General features: G+C 33.7%; 2 protein-coding genes across 8 annotated transcripts; one reads left to right on the plus strand and one right to left on the minus strand.

Moving 5' to 3' along the window:
* The first annotated feature begins 5,020 nt into the window (after positions 1–5,020).
* Positions 5,021–17,715, plus strand: Pdcd4 (Programmed cell death 4). Of its 4 annotated transcripts, XM_065361364.1 has the most exons (11): positions 5,021–5,065; positions 13,192–13,285; positions 13,466–13,743; positions 13,836–13,996; positions 14,082–14,183; positions 14,613–14,730; positions 16,012–16,171; positions 16,243–16,465; positions 16,549–16,659; positions 16,744–16,883; positions 17,129–17,715. In XM_065361364.1, exons 3-11 carry the CDS (start codon positions 13,488–13,490, stop codon positions 17,184–17,186), a joined length of 1,329 nt encoding a protein of 442 aa, XP_065217436.1. In that variant the 5' UTR covers positions 5,021–5,065; positions 13,192–13,285; positions 13,466–13,487; the 3' UTR covers positions 17,187–17,715. The 4 variants fall into 4 exon arrangements, with proteins under 4 accessions (XP_065217436.1, XP_065217434.1, XP_065217435.1 ...); XM_065361362.1 differs by lacking the exon at positions 5,021–5,065 and having other exon boundaries at positions 13,167–13,285; positions 13,452–13,743; XM_065361363.1 differs by lacking the exon at positions 5,021–5,065 and having other exon boundaries at positions 13,170–13,285.
* LOC135843459 (uncharacterized) lies at positions 5,432–13,015 on the minus strand. 4 transcript variants are annotated; one of them, XR_010558321.1, is made up of 7 exons: positions 11,870–12,033; positions 11,701–11,793; positions 11,492–11,614; positions 11,326–11,412; positions 11,144–11,224; positions 7,567–9,604; positions 5,432–6,569 (listed from the first exon to the last, which is right to left on the minus strand). XR_010558321.1 is itself a non-coding variant. In XM_065361359.1 (7 exons), the coding sequence occupies exons 1-7, from the start codon at positions 12,103–12,105 to the stop codon at positions 7,973–7,975; spliced, it is 2,127 nt and encodes a 708-aa protein (XP_065217431.1). In that variant the 5' UTR covers positions 12,106–13,015; the 3' UTR covers positions 5,432–7,972. The 4 variants fall into 4 exon arrangements, 3 of the variants coding, with proteins under 3 accessions (XP_065217431.1, XP_065217433.1, XP_065217430.1); XM_065361359.1 differs by adding an exon at positions 12,088–13,015 and having other exon boundaries at positions 5,432–9,604; positions 11,870–11,962; XM_065361361.1 differs by adding an exon at positions 12,040–12,077 and having other exon boundaries at positions 5,432–9,604; positions 11,870–11,962.
* Positions 17,716–17,924: the final 209 nt, after the last annotated feature.

Raw genomic sequence — 17,924 nt, forward strand, 5'->3', positions numbered from 1 at the left:
CAGTAACTATCACCATAAAAATTCACGAGTCCTTCGTCAATTTCGGATGATATGTACTTTCAGAAGTTCTAAATGCATTTGCATAATTAGGTACATTGAACAGGTCAATAATTTCAAATACCTGGGAAACACGATATCATACCAGGGAGAAGTAGATGTTGGTGGAAAGATTGCAAAGTTCCTGAGAGTCACAGGACTGATAAATAGGACCCTGAGAAGCAGTAAGGTGCGAAAAGAAACAAGATTGAAGGTGTACAATACCCTAGCAATACCAATGATGACTTATGGAAGCGAGGTTTGGGCACTGAAGAAATCTGATAAAAGAAGAATAACGGCAGCTGAGATGAAGTTCATGAGGAGAACGGCAGGGGTGACTCTCAGAGACAGAGTCCCATCTGAGAAAATAACAGCAGATCTCGGAGTGATGCCAGTCATGAAAAAGATAAAAAAGTATAGGAAAGATTGGAGAAATCATGTCAAAAGGATGGAGGAAACAAGATCACCAAAACAGGTCCTCCAATATACACCAACGGGGAAAAGAAGCAGAGGGAGACCAAGGAGGAAACTCACTGATACCTCAGGCTCATCCTCGGCAGGTTCCACACCACAGCAGACAGGCCAATAGGCCTACCGCTTATAAGGAAACGACGACGAGGTACACTTTATTGTCTCATTTATATTGTTCGACTTATTACTTTTTTTTTTCTATCAACTCACTGAACATGTGACCAAGTGACCATTTTGTACATAAAATAGGAACCTCTTGGCTCTTTCTGTGGCCTTTCCAATCTTACATTTAGGTACAAAAAAAATTATTTTGCAATTTTACGTACCATATAGAAAACTAAAATGTAAGTAAAATTAAAATTTATAACTTTCAGACTTTCTCAATATACCTACATGGATGTCTCAAACTTACTCAAACATAGGTATGTACCTATAAACAAATCGCTAATCAATAAGTAACATGGTTTTTCTGATTCAACCTCCCTCTCCCCTTCTGCCCTGACAATGAAAATGTCACACAATACCTGCAAAAATTGTGGTTTTTCGTTTTTTGAACAATTTTTTCGAAAAATTTTCGCTTTAGCTTCGCTCGAGCAGTAATTTTGATCAGTGATGGCATAACTTTTACATTTCAGTTCAAGTTTTCAGTTTTTAGTTTCAGTTTTATTTTTTTCAGTTCAAGTTTTCAGTTTTTAGTTTCAGTTTTTCCAATTTCAGTTCAAGTTTTTAGTTTCAGTTTTCAGTTTTGCTTTTTTCAGTTCAAATTTTCAGTTTTCCATTTCAGTTTCAGTTTTCATCATTTTTTGAGGTTCAAAAAGAAATGGAAAAAAATGAATTTTTCTTCTTGTTCATGAATTTTTCAGACACTAATTTGCTAGTTTGGCAACAAAAAATTCAAATTTCAAATTCAAACTCAGAAATTATGAAGAAATATGGACATGTTTGATGTTAATTGCAGTAATGGCAAAACTTTTACATTTCAGTTCAAGTTTTCAGTTTTCAGTTACAGTTTTTTTCAGTTCAAGTTTTTTACCAGTTTCAGTTTTAATTTCTGTTTCAGTTTTCGATCACTGTTTTGCTTTCTCATTTCAATAAAATAATCGTACTCGTACATTTATGAAGGGTTCTTTGTAAAACTACCTCAAATTTCGATTTTTCATGCCTAAAAATCTGGTTTTCCCTCTCTGTCTTCTCTCCTTAGCGAAATCTTGCCTACGCTATCCCTAATTTGAGAATAAAACATTGCTATAGGTTAAAAAAAAATTATAACCCCCCCTCCTTCACAAATAAAAATATAATCCTAAATCTCCTCCATAGTTCTCATTCTGGATATAGTACAGGAATTTTAAGATTTTTATTCGGACTAATTCCTACAAAAGGTTTTTTTGCAGGATACTGTAGGGGAAGGGGTCCTATTTAACATACTAAAAGTCTCACCCCGTACCCCGCGTGCGTCGCGTGCTAGAGCGTGAAAAGTGTCACGCCGCGGCGTGTTTTGCGATTTTCTCGCGAGGGATTGATTTTACGTCGAAAATAGCTTAATTTTTGTGTTCTACGTCAAATTTCCGATCTAGTGATATGTCAACTGTCCTTCTAGCCCCAAGGGGGGTGGAGCTAGAACCATTCAAAAAAGGGGGGTTTCCTGAAAAATACATAAAGACTATAGGGGCCTAAGAGGGGTGAAATGGTCCCCAAAAGCGTTCGAGTTGATATTAGCATGGAAGATGGGTACCATTGAGAAACTTCCGCGTGAAAAATTTCAGATCCACGCCACCTCCCCTTTTTTGGGAACCCCCCTTTTCTAAAATTTCAAGAACACTTTTCTCAGCCCCATTTTACCCGATTTTGAAAATTTTTCAGTATGTTATGTATATCCTTAGTAGGCATCCCCACAAAAATGTTCAACCCCCTCCCCTCATATTTACCCCTCAAAATGGCGTTTTTCAACTTATTTTATGTTTTCTAACAATAGTAAAATTGAGGGGGTCAAGTGCTCTGGAGAGGGCTAGATGAATCTAGCAAAAAATGTGACATCATATTCGTGTTCAGCGGTATCGAATCATAAGAAAACGACACCCTACTCATTAATAATTGGTTATTTTCCCCAAAATTCCCATTTTACCCCAACCCTCCCTAAAACACATTTTTACATCATTTTGAGGGGTAAATATGAGGGGAGGGGGTTGAACATTTTTGTGGGGATGCCTACTAAGGATATACATAACATACTGAAAAATTTTCAAAATCGGGTAAAATGGGGCTGAGAAAAGTGTTCTTGAAATTTTAGAAAAGGGGGGTTCCCAAAAAAGGGGAGGTGGCGTGGATCTGAAATTTTTCACGCGGAAGTTTCTCAATGGTACCCATCTTCCATGCTAATATCAACTCGAACGCTTTTGGGGACCATTTCACCCCTCTTAGGCCCCTATAGTCTTTATGTATTTTTCAGGAAACCCCCCTTTTTTGAATGGTTCTAGCTCCACCCCCCTTGGGGCTAGAAGGACAGTTGACATATCACTAGATCGAAAATTTGACGTAGAACACAAAAATTAAGCTATTTTCGATGTAAAATCAATCCCTCGCGAGAAAATCGCAAAAAACGCCGCGGCGTGACACTTTTCACGCTCTAGCACGCGACGCACGCGGGGTACGGGGTGAGACTTTTAGTATGTTAAATAGGACCCCTTCCCTTACAGTATCCTGCAAAAAAACCTTTTGTAGGAATTAGTCCGAATAAATCCTCTCATTTCACCTAAAATTCCTGTACTAATACGCCACGCACTGCCTCACATTTCACAAACGTTTCGTTTCAACAGAAATTCTTCAGAAAATTAGGTAGTTACATGAACTTAGAAAATTTTTATTGAATTATAATTGGACTGTAGCATATTTATAGGTACCTATTTAAAATTTTAGCTTGTATTGTTTTGAAAATTGATATTATTTCATGGATATTTTTTACCTTTCTCTTTTGTTGTAGAATAAAATTTCATGAATTAAGTAGGTAGGTAAGTATGTTGAATTGTTGAACATTTCTTCATTCATTTTTTTCGAGCAAGAAATATCACAATTTTTGTGCCAAATTTCCTTGTGCACAAAAGTGCTGGATGCTGAGATGAAAAAATAATGTATGTACCCATGCATGTAAAGTAAATTATGTGTTTTTTATTTTTTTAATCCGCCCTTCCATGATTGTTTTATTGTTTTGCGCATCCTTGAACAAATTTGTTCACAAAATACATAGAAGATAACGTTTGTAAAATGTAACTTATCTATTGAAGATGATTACAATTTACAATTATATAAAATCAACACATTACTTATCATCAATATACTCGTAACTATTATCATCTATAATTAAGATATAACACAAAATGAATACATACCTACAATACAACACGATCATTAAGACATTAACACAATAGTATTAGTATACACGATGTTCATAATCAGTGAGATAATCACACTTCATTGTCTAATTTCATCTCAAATTTAGGAATCAACCGGAAGATAAAATTACATAATAAAATACTGTGCATTCAAAATTTTTCAATAGATACCTATTTAACAGGGAATGTCGGAAAGCTTCTTCGCCAAAAAAATAAAAGTGAGACCAGAATACTGATTTTTCTTCTCGTCTTATTCTCATAATATTTTCATAATCAAATAATATTACTGAATAGAAATCTCAAAATCTGAAAATTAAAATTGATAGGTACACACATGTAATATTTTTGAAAACATTTGCCAACTGAGTGTGAAAATGTGATGTGTGTTGTCTGTTGTGTAGGTATTCAACGAACATTGGTAATAAAAACGAAAAATTTTAAATCCATATTCATTAGAGATGAAACCAATGAAACCATAGGGCTCATATTAGGGCATAGATTGTCCAGTTCAAAATTCAAAAATGCGTCTTGGGTTATGAATAATTATGATGTTCATCTTCATTGACTTCGAAATTAGTTATAGTTTGAAACTTTGAATTTAAACATCCAATTCCAAAATGATTAAAATAAAAATAAAATAAAAATTTCAACTTCGCAAGTTGAAACTGAAAGTTGCATGCAGCCTATCAACATCACCACTAGAGAGCAGTAAGAAAAATAATAATTTTAAAATCTTTTTTCCCATTGCCGATCGATCAATCAATCTTTTTCTTCGAAAATGAAAAACATTACAAAAACAATAGCAAAAGCTAATTTTTAATGAAAAATCTCGAGCTTTGCGAAAAATCACTGCGAAAACAAAGAAACAACGCAAATCAGTTCCAGGAATCTATTTACCGACAAAAGGGAAATTTTAGGAAATTTGTGATTCGTCAAATCCATTTAGAAAACACGAGAACACGAAGCTTGGTAACCCTGAAAATTCGTATCGAAAGGAAAATTTACATTATGACCTTGAAGTTGGCAATACAGTGACATATTTATTTACTTGCTTGTTTACATCCTCACAGCTGTATCTCTTCCGATTGAATATTTAGGTGTGTTTCATTGTGTGAGAACGTAAACTACGTTGTATTTTGTGTATTATTTTGCATTTACCAACAGAAGCTCTACTCGTACCCGACGAGCGTCTAGATTCATTTTCGTGGCGGGTTGTAGTGGAATTTTTTTTTTCTGGACTTCGAAATATTTTCGTCTTGTGATGCGTGTGGATGTGGTGCCATGTCTTTTGGGTGCATGAGGATGTGGTGTAATGTGTTTTACGTTCGTGTTTTTTTGTTTTTAGTGTTTTTGTAAATTCATTATTTCGTCTCTGTGTATGAGCTTTTCAGCATGTATTGTGGTACTGTTTTAACTTTTCACCTCTGAAAAATGAAAATATGTAGCGTCTACCTACATAACATAACTTCAATTTAATTTTCAATTATCTTTACTTTTTAAAATGAAATTCGATACTGAAATGTAAATTAGTCGCAAAATCATTGAAAAAAAGGAACATTATTTATTGTCAGTTATAACAACAATATGAAAAATTATCAAAGTCAAAGTACGTCTTAATTGTATACCTAAAATTAAAAAAGAACAACGAACATTTTTTGGCACCACAATTATTCATATTTCAAACAAGTAACAAAACGTAAGATATAATTATATCATAAAAATTACCTTGTTGGCTCCATATCATACAAAAGTAGGTAAACAACTAAAAAGTAACAAAAAATACATTTTTGGTACCACTTATACTTAATAAAGGAATCAGGTATATTTTTAGCACCAAGGTAAAAAAGTAAAACAAAATATGAAAATAGGTTTTTGGCACCATTTATATATAAAACTAAGCGTGAAAAAGTGTTTTAAAAAATAGGACTGTAGCTGCATACTCCTACAACTCGTAAGGTAAATAAATCAAAATGTACAAAATTTAACAAAAAATAAATCAAAGGTTGTACATGTTTAAAACAAATGAAAAAAAAAAACAGAAGGATGTTTGATGTTTTAAACGTGTTTTTTTCAACTCCAATTTCCTAAAAAAATCACGTTTTTTTTTTAGTTTTTTGTTGAAAAAAAGTGAAATTGAACAAACTGTATTTTTAGAGACAAATTTTGTGTTTTGATTTCAATTTTTCAATATTTCTTTAGCCTCATGGCTATTTTATGACGTCATACTCATCTCGAAAATTGATGACTCATGAATCCAAAACAGATGAATTTGTGTTTAAAACACATTTTAAACGCGTTTTCAACATACAGTTTTAAACAAGAGAAAAAAGCTGTTTTAAAACAAAAAAAGAACGTTTTAAACGAAAAAAAAAACGTTTTTTTTTTAAAACACGTTTTTGTACAACCCTGAAATGAATAACGTAATCAAGCCATTATTTTACCATCTGTAGCGCTAAGATTTTGTAAACATTTTAGGTTAGAAACGTTTTTGTTTTGCGATTTTTTTTAAAACACTACTTTTTTCTGGCAAAGATGATGTTTTCCTGACTCTTGATGAATGTAGCGCTGCATCAAGGTTTCGTGCGTAGCGATCAATTATCTCTAATTCTTCAAGATTATAGGACGTTTCTATAAGCTGACGACACCAAGTATCCTTTTTACGTTTTAAAAATTCAACTGCAAAAAAAGGAGTACAAAAAGAAATTGAAGTGTTCATTATGTAAATACTCTATTTTTTAAAAATGGTTCGTCATAAGTCATGTCATAAACAATAACGTATGAATCAACTATCTAAAAATACCATATGGGTACAAAACGATTATCTAAAAATACCATGTAGGTATAAAATAATTTATGGATCAACCATCTACAAAATACCATAGGTATAACATAATTATCTAAAAATACCATGTAGGTATAAAATAATTTATGGATCAACCATCTACAAAATACCATAAGTATAAAATAATTATCTAAAAATACCATGTAGGCATAAAATAATTTTTGGATTAACCAGGGTTGTACATGTTTAAAACAAAAATTTTTTAAACACGTTTAAAACAAATGAAAAAAAAATAGAACGACGTTTTAAACAAAAAACGGAAAAAAAAACGTTTCAAATAGTGTTTCTTTTTTTTTTTTGTTTAAACATGTTTTTTTCAACTCCAATTTCCTTAAAAAACACGTCATTTTTTTGTTGAAAAAAAGTGAAATTGAACAAACTGTATTTTTAGAGACAAATTTTATGTTTTGGTTACAATTTTTCAATATTTCTTTACCCTTATGGCTATTTTATGACGTCACATCTTGAAAATTGATGACTGGTGAACCCAAAACAGATGAATTTGTGTTTAAAACACATTTTAAACGTGTTTGAGAAAAAAACTGTTTCAAAATTTAAAAAATTTTCAACAAAAGAAATGTTTTTTTTTCTTCAAAAAACACACGTTTTTGTACAACCCTGGGATCAACCAACAACCATCCACAAATACTACATTATATAAAAAACGATATAATTTATGGATCAACCATCTATAAGTACCACAGGTAAAAAAATGTAATTTATGGATCAACCATCTATAAATACCACATAGGTATTTACTAATTTATAGATTCAACAATTCACATGTTAATAAATTAATTAAAATACTACAAGATGAAATGATGAAAATACCTTTTTTGCTTGAAGATTCTACTTGAGAATTATTGCTCTCTTCAGTTGAAATCGGCAATTGAATTTCATTTAAATTCAGCGATGGAATTTCGTTCAAGATTGGTGGTGGAATTTCATTTGAGATCGGCAAAGTAATTTCATTCGAAGTCGGCATTGGTTCGCTGTGTGCATGTTCCTCTTGTTGTACATTACGGAGCACAGCATGTATGTGCTTACACATATGACTTCTAATGGCATTTTCAATACACGAGCATGAATATTTGTGAGCACAATCACCACACTCATCACATACAAGGTAACAAGCTCCAATTTCCGGATCTTCTTCGGCTGGACAAGTCTGGCGTATTTTACAAACGGTATACATTTCCACACACTGGTCTTCTGTTGCTCTGAACGACTCTACTAACTATACATGAGACTCTTCTGTCATAGAAATCGACACATCATTCCGAAATTTATCGAATGTTTTATGTGCTTTTCTCAAGGCCGCAAGGCGAGGCGTAATTTTTCCACGTACAATTTTGTTGCAGGATGAAACAATTTGAGCTTGGACAAATTGTAGAACTAAATTTAGTCCAGAGAACAAGTCTTTCATATTGCGTCCGCAGCCATGAACATATTTCAAAGTTTTGTGAAAAGACTCAAGATGAGTGTTTGTATTCACACCAGCGTTCAACCTGTAGCAATATGCCCAATGTTTAAATTTCTCTTTACTGCAATATTCTCGTTGAAAGTAAGTAAGAAAATCATTAATTTTCTCATCATCGCTCGGTAGCAGGAATTCTTCAAGTTTTTCATCAAATGTTTCTTTGCATGTCTCGACCGACAATTCGTATAAGTCCTGCTTCAATTTTTTTCGTTGAGCGTATTTTTCGGCATCTTTTTTTTCTTTGTTGAACTTCGGAAGGTGTTTTTTCCACGCCTGCCTTACGTGGTACATGCAATGGAGCACCGTTTTTGGCACGCCCATTTCTTTTGACCAACCATTGACATATGATTCTTGCATGTCAGTCATAAACACCTCTGGCACGATCTCACCAACATGTAGTTTTAAGCAACGAGCAAATATTTGAATTAAAACTTGGTCGTTTCTATTGCTAAAAACGAAGGCAGCTGGGAAGCCTTCACCGTCATAATCAAGTACCAGCAACGTATGTAATAGTAACCCATATGGGTTCGTACCATGAGTACCGTCCATACACACAATATTGGAATGTTTTTGCAGCATTTTTTTTTGAGTTGGAGACATAAAAATCAAGATGATATCGTCATCTGCAACGTTGATATCTTCGTACGCAGGGTCCAACTTTTCCTTTTTCCGTTTGTACAGAAGAACGCAGTCTTTGTACTGTTCAACAAATGCTTCCACGTTGTCAGCATCTTTGTCATACAGTCGTATGAAATTCTCGTTCGTTTTCACATTATAGGTGTTTTCCACGTTGCATAGATCTTTATTAGTGAGCAAATCATTTCTTGCAACACTAGTGGGATCAAAATCATACAGGAGATTTGTGCAGTTTTTCAATTGATCGTTTAAAATTCGACGCTTTGGAATGCCGGATGCAACCATTCCTGCCAGTTTCTCACGATCTTCTGGACGGAGAAAACAGTGCTTCAATTCGGATTTATCATTTGACTGATGACCCACATGAGTTTTCACAAAAGTTGCAACACAGGAAGAATCACTGTTCAGATGTAGTGTGATAGAGGCTGGGCACACACCATGCAATTTCTTTGAGCCTCGAAGAATATGCGCTCTTTTCCGATTACATGACTTGACTTTCCTCAAACCTGACCGGTGACATACGTATACAAACTTCCCTTTACATTTTCTTGATAAACTGAATCTAGTCGTTGAGCAGTCTTCAAACTTTTTTTTCCAATCTAAGAAATCTTCCTTACACGAAAATTTAAGTGTCTCGGTTTCAAAATTGATTTCATGAAATTCTTGATAATGTTGTTCTAGTTGATGGCGGAATTGAAACAACTTGTTGCAAATAACACAGTAGAAACGACTCTTCTTCTTGGACGTGCCATGCTGTTAACAAACAAAATTTAATTTTTTTTAAAACTCACACAGCACAGAAATTATGAAATACAGTTGGTGCCGAAAATATTCGGTTTGAATTTAGCGTCATTGTTTTTCGTTGCCTGCTCGCGTAATTATAACGATCGGTCAAAAGTAATTAGTGATTCTGAAAGCTGAAATCTTCCTCTTTCAGAATCACTATTCACTTTTGCACGTTTGTGTTTGTAATCGGGAGAAAAATGAATATTCGTAAAAGAAGTCAAAAATAGGCATTCCAAAAATATTCGGTTTCAATAAAAAAACAAAACAAATAATGATGCGCTCCGGGAAAAAGTACAATACGTCGGTAAAGGTCAAGTCGGAGATATTCACACTACAAATACAGCACACATTACGCACATTTCAAGACAAACCCTGCTCAAAAATGTTGAAAATTACCGAATTTATTCAACTTTGATGTTGAAGTGTTGAAATAGTTCATTCGACATGAAATGACACGTTTCCCGGGGTAATTTTTCGCGTAGAATTCGATGCTGCAGTCTAAATTTTTGTAAAACCAACTTGAGTACGTTTATTTTTGAAAAATTGTATAAAAGCTCACCGAAATGATCATGAGAAAATTTTCAGTCTTTTAGTTTTTCGCATATGCCGGACGAACTGTACGTACCAGCAAAAATCTGTTACGGTGATCTGAAGGAGAATTGAATTTTCTACAATTTCGTTCATGAAATTTTTTGCTAGGATGCTTTGTTTCAAAACTGTAGATCTTTGAAGTTGGAGTAACGAAAAGTTGGTCTCATACAAAGATCAACTTTAAGATCAATTTTTCGTTACTCCAACTTCAAGGATCTACAGTTTTGAAAGGAAGCGTCCTAGCAAAAAATTTCATGAACGAAATTGTAGAAAATTTAATTCTACTTCAGATCACCGTAACAGATTTTTGCTGGTACGTACAGTTCGTTCGGCATATGCGAAAAACTAAAAGACTGAAAATTTTCTCATGTCAATTTCGGTGAGCTTTTAGAGTTGCTCCAACTTCAAAGATCTACAGTTTTGAAACGAAGCGCCCTAGCAAAAAATTTCATGAACGATATTGTAGAGACTTTAATTCTCTTTCAGATCACTGAAAGTTGAATAAATTCGGTAATTTTCAACATTTTTGAGCAGGGTTTGTGTTGAAATGTGCGTAATGTGTGCTGTATTTGTAGTGTGAATATCTCCGACTTGACCAGTTGACCTTTACCGACGTATTGTACTTTTTCCCGGAGCACATCATTATTTGTTTTGTTTTTTTATTGAAACCGAATATTTTTGGAACGCCTATTTTTGACTTGTTTTACGAATATTCATTTTTCTCCCGGTTACAAACACAAACGGGCAAAAGTGAATAGTGATTCTGAAAGAGGAAGATTTGAGCTTTCAGAATCACTAATTACTTTTGACCGATCGTTATAATTACGCGAGCAGGCAACGAAAAACAATGACGCTAAATTCAAACCGAATATTTTCGGCACTAACTGTACATATTAAAACAAAAATGAAACTTACAACTCGGTCTTGATGTGTGTCAATTATGTGTTTCTTTAGATTTCGCTTCCTGCTATATTTACGTCCGCAAGTGTGACACTCCTGCATCAAGAAATAATTGAACAAACATAAAAAATAAGTATGAAAAAGTTGTTCATTGATTTGATGTTGTTACACAATTATTATTAAAATTTTCAACTTACAAAACGTTCATTGTTCCCATGTATTTCAGATAAATGAGCCACCAAACTTTTTCTTCGAACAAAATTAGATCCGCATTCAGCACATTCCTGCCATAAAAAACGCAGATGGATTAAAAATATTTACGCGGAAATGAATGAGTATACATACACGTAACAGGATACATACATAAGACTGTTTTTCTATACGTATAGTATTATGCGAGGTTTTGATTTTTTTTCCATGAACAGCTCCTTCGTGTGCACGTAAGTTTTGCAGTAGAGCAAATGCTTTATGACAATGGCCACAGGACTATAAAAGTATAGAACATTTGTTATGAGATGAGTTCAAGCTCTACAGATACATAGATCTGACATATAAGAAAAAACAATACATACAAAATTACGTTCTTTCTGATGAACACCTTGGATATGCCGTTGTAGGAGATAAACAGTGGAAAACGTACGTCCACATTTGAGACGATCACACAGCTAATAAGCATAAAAAATTATGCAAATAATGACGATATAATAATTCATTAATAAGTAACAATGAAAAAAAACATACGTAATTACGTTCATTTCTATGAACTGTCTTTATATGACGCATTAAGGCATCTTTCCGTGTAAAAACGCTTGAACAATCAGCCCAGGAACAACCCTGCAAAAGAAAATTCACTGTACATTTACAGAAGTACATAATACGTAATTAAACGAATAACATAATACGATACATACATAATACATAAATTATTAATTCACTAATAAGAAAATAATCGTACTTACAAAATTACATCCTGACATGATTGCTTAGGAACGAAACGAAAAACAAGTGATAAGAACATAACGTGCGTCCAAGCACAACTAATCGTTAGCCGCCGCAAAATTGGATTTTACTCCGACCAATGAAAACGCATTCCCACACACATAAGGATAATCATGTTAACAGACTTACAATTTTTACTTGAAAATGGATTCATACTGTCTAATTTCGCTATTTCCTGTGATATTAATTTATTAATTGTTTCAATTATTATTCATTACAAATGACTAATGAGTAATTTTTCTATGCAGTACCTATGCAATCATGTCATTTCATTTCTTATAATAACTGTATGCAAATCTTGCTCGCGATATTGCAACTCATTGCAAAAATTTTCACGATATAGGTACCTACTTAATTCTTCAATCTGAAAAGAATAAATTTTGATCGAGGTACATTATACAAATACGAATGATCAGTTGATCACTCTGATCTAGAAATCGATTAGATTAGAAAGAATGAATTGACTTTTCAAAATGCCGAAGAGTGTATGCTAAAAAATGATATGTATTCTCACTCTCTTATTATTTTTCTTCTCATTACTTATTTCATTTTGTTTTTTCTCCTCATCTAAAGTAGTAGATACGAGTACTTAGTTTTTCAGAAGTAAATAGTTCTCAAAATTTCTAATTAATAATACGTATTCTCCTTTCTAGACCAGGAAATCAGTCTACTCACTACTGTGTAAAAACAAAATAAGTAAATTAGCTCAGAAAATGTTGATAGTTAACTAAATAATATTCATCGAAGGAGTTCGTGAATCTGTTATGGACGATATTCAACGAGTGCATATTTTATTTCACTCTCCTTTTTTTCGCAATTCTAAAATTGAAAATTGAAACTTACAAAAATAACACACAACACTCACAACAGTGTTATCACAATTTCAGTGGGAGGTTACAGAAACGTAAAACACGTTTTCATTGGTCGGAGTAAAATCCAATTTTGCGGCGGCTAACGATTAGTCCAAGCACAACGTAGCTGACATCACAAGACGAAAATATTTCAAAGTCCAGAAAAAAAAAATTCCACTACAACCCGCCACGAAAATGAATCTAGACGCTCGTCTCGTACCCGCTTTTCGTACCATTGAAAGTTTTTAGCGGCTCACGTTGTTTGTAGTATTATCTGCGCAGTTAAGTTTTGCGAATATATTTCAAGGTATAGTAAGGTGATTTTGTATACAAATTCGAATATTCGTACATTTTATTTAACGATTATACGTATCTATCAGTTAACATCGATGATATCGATACATGTTCTAGCTTAGTAGTATATATCGGTGCGCGTATATATTGTATATTTGAGAATTGTGTGTTAATTATAGGTGGTATATTTCAGTTAACCCGGTGTATTATCAACGATGGATTCTGAAAGTGAAACCGTTACCGATGGCGTATCGACATTCGCGAACGGTGACATTGATTCAGTCTCGACTACCGATCATATGACCAAAATCGGCGTTATCGCTGTCGATCAACGAGTTAAAAGAAAGGCTAAAAGACTCCTAAAGCAGCATTCCAAAGAAACACCTAATAATGGTACTCTGGTCCATACGCGCTACTGGAAGAATTCTCGTAAACCGCGAAACGGTTTCAGAAGAGGGCTTCCGAAAAAAGGTACGCTATTCGCATATCGCATCGTCCGGATAAAGAAGACCCAGGACTGACCAAGTGAAATATTTACATTCGAGTTTTGTATGTGCACGTAGGTGGTGCCGGAGGTAAAGGTGTATGGGGTAAATTAGGCTCTGAATCGGACGGTGTCGAAGAAATGGACAGAAATGATCCGAACTACGACAGCGATGCGTTAGATAATGGTGATATCGAACTGAAATGCATAATTCCAGAATTAAATGACGAAGAATTGAAAGTAAACTAAACACTTATTTCATCCTTTCTCGTCAACTTTGAACGAAACACCATAAGTAACAATATTGTGTTCGTTTTTTTTACAGAAAAATTTGGAGTTGATAATTTTGGAATATTACGAACATGGCGACTGTGACGAAGCGCTTATCTCGATCGACGAGTTGAACTGCAATTCTAAAAAACACTTGGTAACGAACTTTGGATAATTATTACCCAACTTGTAGTTGTTGTATTAGGTGAAATAATGGTACATTTTCAACGTTAACGTGTTTTTCGGCACGTTTCTACACATTATGCATTTCTTATCAGGGCTTCCTTCTTTTCAGCGAATAAAAACGCGTGTTAACAACGCCGGTAGGCATTTGTTGATAATTCTTATCTAATCGTTTTTATTTACGCGTATGAACTTTACGTTTATCTTCTACGTCCGAGTATGAAACGCTATTATTGGCTGGTTTGGTTCGCTGCGGAATAATTTTCCATCTGTGTATCATAAAAACTCGCTTTTATAACGATCTGATATCGAATGAAATCATTCCTCGAAGCCTTGAACTGATTTTAGAATTCTAATTTAATTACGAGCAGATTTTAACAAAATTCTATTTTCCATGTTGCAGATTCCTTTACATGCTATAGAGATAGCTTTAGACCATAAACCATCGCATCGCGAAATGACCTCAGTTTTATTATCTGATCTCACCGTACGAATTGTTAAACCTAAAGAAATGATAACAGGTACTTGACCGGGTGTTTTCTTTGTTAAAACCTGTAGCGTTTAGTCGATATTGTAATGTATACGAAGTCGATTTCAACATGGTTTATCGATGATTTAGGAAATTTCGTGTTTCTTTTGTTGAAAAAGATCGTCTCTACCTTCAGAATAATTTGTTTCAATAGCTTGCTCTGCGTGAGCTTCTTCCAAGTTGAAATTTTTTTGTTCTGTTGGAAAGAGGTGGAGGGAATTTGGAAAGGCTAAAGGTATATTTAGAGACCTAGAGCACCTTCCTGATAAATATTCCAGTTCTTAGGTCAATTGAATTGAGCTTTTGTAGTTGCTAACCGGAAAATGAAACCCCCAGAAAAAGAAAAAAGTAAAAAAAAAGTATGTAGTATTTTTTCAGAGTTGAACGGTCGAACCTTTTGAGAAAAAAAATATTCAAAATATTTTTTTGCTCTGCCTGTCAAGTTTAAGCTATTTTGGAGTCAATTTGAATAAGCTCCATTAATGATAAAAAATTGAAAAAAAGAAAAAAAAACTGAAAAAAATTCAAATTTTCAGCGTTAGAATAAGATGAACACTCTGTTATTAGCTCCAAAAAGCTAATTTTTTGATGAACAACTTTCAGTTTTCTTTCAGTCTATTCCTATTTCTACTATTATTTGCAATTTTTGTACCCTTCCTCTCCTCCTCCCTTTTTCTTTTATAATCATGTGTGAATTTTGGTTGAAAATCGTCTGCACTGAGATCCCTCTGATTCGTCTTCGAAGTAGGCATAGAATTACTGAACTAGTCCTGTCGAAAATCCAGAGAAACAATAGAGGGCAATGACCTAGGTTTTTTTTGAAAAATTAGGCCTTAAAGAACCGTATCTTTTTGTGTGACAATTTGACAATTTGATCTGATAAAATGACCTTCCCTCCGCCAAAAAAAACTGCGTCTTGCATTTGGGCAAAACATAATAAATATACGAGTACCTACCTACTACTTTCACTTAGCTTGTACGTTGTTGATTGTACCCTTCTCCCTCTCTTGTGAAGAAAACCTATCTCTCGAATGTCCTCGAATAATAATATTTCGATAATTCTTTATATTTAGCATTGTTTACAAAATGATAAGCTTGGTAATCTAATTAATCGGTCGTTTTCATATCACGGTGATAATTACCGAGTACTGTACATATAAGAGTGAAATGCATTTTATTATCCGAGAAATAAAACTCGTTTTATATTTAGTATAATTAGCTAATTAAGATGTAGGCGTAAATGAGATGTTTATGTTTTGATGAAAATTTTCAGCTTTTCAAATGCTGTTATCAAATTTACCTGATTTAATTTTGGACTGTCCCGAAGCTCCCGTCCTGTTAGGTAATTTTATAGCGCGTGCGATCGCCGACGCTTGTATGCCTCCCAAAGCAGTAAAAATATTTAAAGAAAAAATCGAAAACGATTACGCCAGGTAATTCATCGAATAATATATGAAACTAATGGATTGAGAACGAAAATCGTTTATTATTATTTTTCTTGCAGCGAAGCGTTGAATCGAGCGGATACTTTACTATCATCTGAACTCGCATTATACCGATTGGATAACGTTTGGGGTATTGGTGGCGGTCTAAGACCGGTCAAAACTCTTATTCGGCAGATGAATTTATTGCTGGAAGAATATTTATCGTCTTGTGATATACAAGAAGCTACTCGTTGTTTGGTGGCATTAGAAGTGCCTCATTTTTATCATGAATTAGTTTACGAAGTGCGTAATCCGCAGCACATTTTATTGATAGATATTTTATTTTTAAATCGAATGAAAATTTCATTAATTTTTGCTATTCTTAGGCGGTTGTCTTAACGCTGGAATCGTTGAACCAAGAAGTCGAAGACAATATGTGTACTTTATTGAAATCACTATCCGATGCAATTATCGTTACTCCCGATATGATGCAAAGAGTAAGCAACGATTCGATTCTCTTCGCGTTATTTCCGTACAAGGAAATTTTATCTACGTTTATTTCATTTTGTTGTCTCTTCCAGGGATTCCTGCGAGTATTCGAAGACATGCCGGATATCGTAATTGATGTTCCTTTGGCTTATACCGTGTTGGAAAGATTTGTGGAGAAATGCCACAAAGCCGGTTTCGTCAACGAAAACGTTATAAAGAAAATGCCAACGAAGTACGTAAACCGTAACAAAAAAACAGTCCACGTTTTAAAATACGAATATACGATTAGTTCGAAAAATTTTATTACGAAGGCTTGTACGCGCTTGCGCGTGATTCGCCCGTCTGTGTCGTCGGTTTTAAATGACATAGTTTATGTTTTTAGACCGTTTTATTTTTAATCGCAAAGGTGACACAAATTGTATTACCTCAAGTTGTACGTACATATTACTAAGCGAATCGTGTTTTGAATTTTTATAGAGGTCGCAAGCGTTTCGTTTCCGAAGGCGATGGCGGAAGAGTGAAAGAACATTATTAATGCACCTATAGCAACGGACTACCAAAAAGAATTTTTTTTTTTTTCATTGCAACGTGTATGTCCAGTTTGTGCAGAAGATATCGAAATTCGACAAGTCATTTTACTACCTAGGTTTTTCATGATTTTGAAAAACAGCAATTCGATATGGATCGTCTATATAAATGATGATAAGATTTTCACCATTCGTTGTATTTTATTTTCATTTTTGAAGAAGATACGTTCAATTTGAATGGCCTTATTTTTTTCGCTTTTAATTTTTAATTTTCTTTTTCTAGTTCTTAATAATTTTTTTTCTCTCCCTCTTTTTACATAAATATATATTATTTACATATTATGGTAGTTTACTAATAAATTTGATAATCAGATTTCTTCTATAGAAAACACACACCATTGTAATTTCGGCGCTTAATTGACATTTTATGTATTACGCTTATACGCGTGTTTTTTTTCCCCTCTCTTTTTGTATTAGTTCCGTTGTAATGAATTTTTATAATAATTTCATTGAATATACTGATTGAAATAATTTTCACGTCGAGTGTTTGATTAAATTTTACGCGGAGAAATTGGTGACGAAAATTTCAAAATTTTAATTTATTCGTGAACGAAAAAAATGCAGGTTTATTTTTCTGATATGAGGTGATTGAAGTCTAGAAAAATTGTTCGTTCAGTTTCGGAATTGAAAACAAACAGAGATTTGTTTAGAGTCAATTTTTTCATTTCGGATTGTCTAATGAATTC

This window comes from Planococcus citri, chromosome 4, assembly GCF_950023065.1.
Source record: "Planococcus citri chromosome 4, ihPlaCitr1.1, whole genome shotgun sequence".
In the NCBI taxonomy this organism is placed as follows: Eukaryota; Metazoa; Arthropoda; class Insecta; order Hemiptera; family Pseudococcidae; genus Planococcus; species Planococcus citri.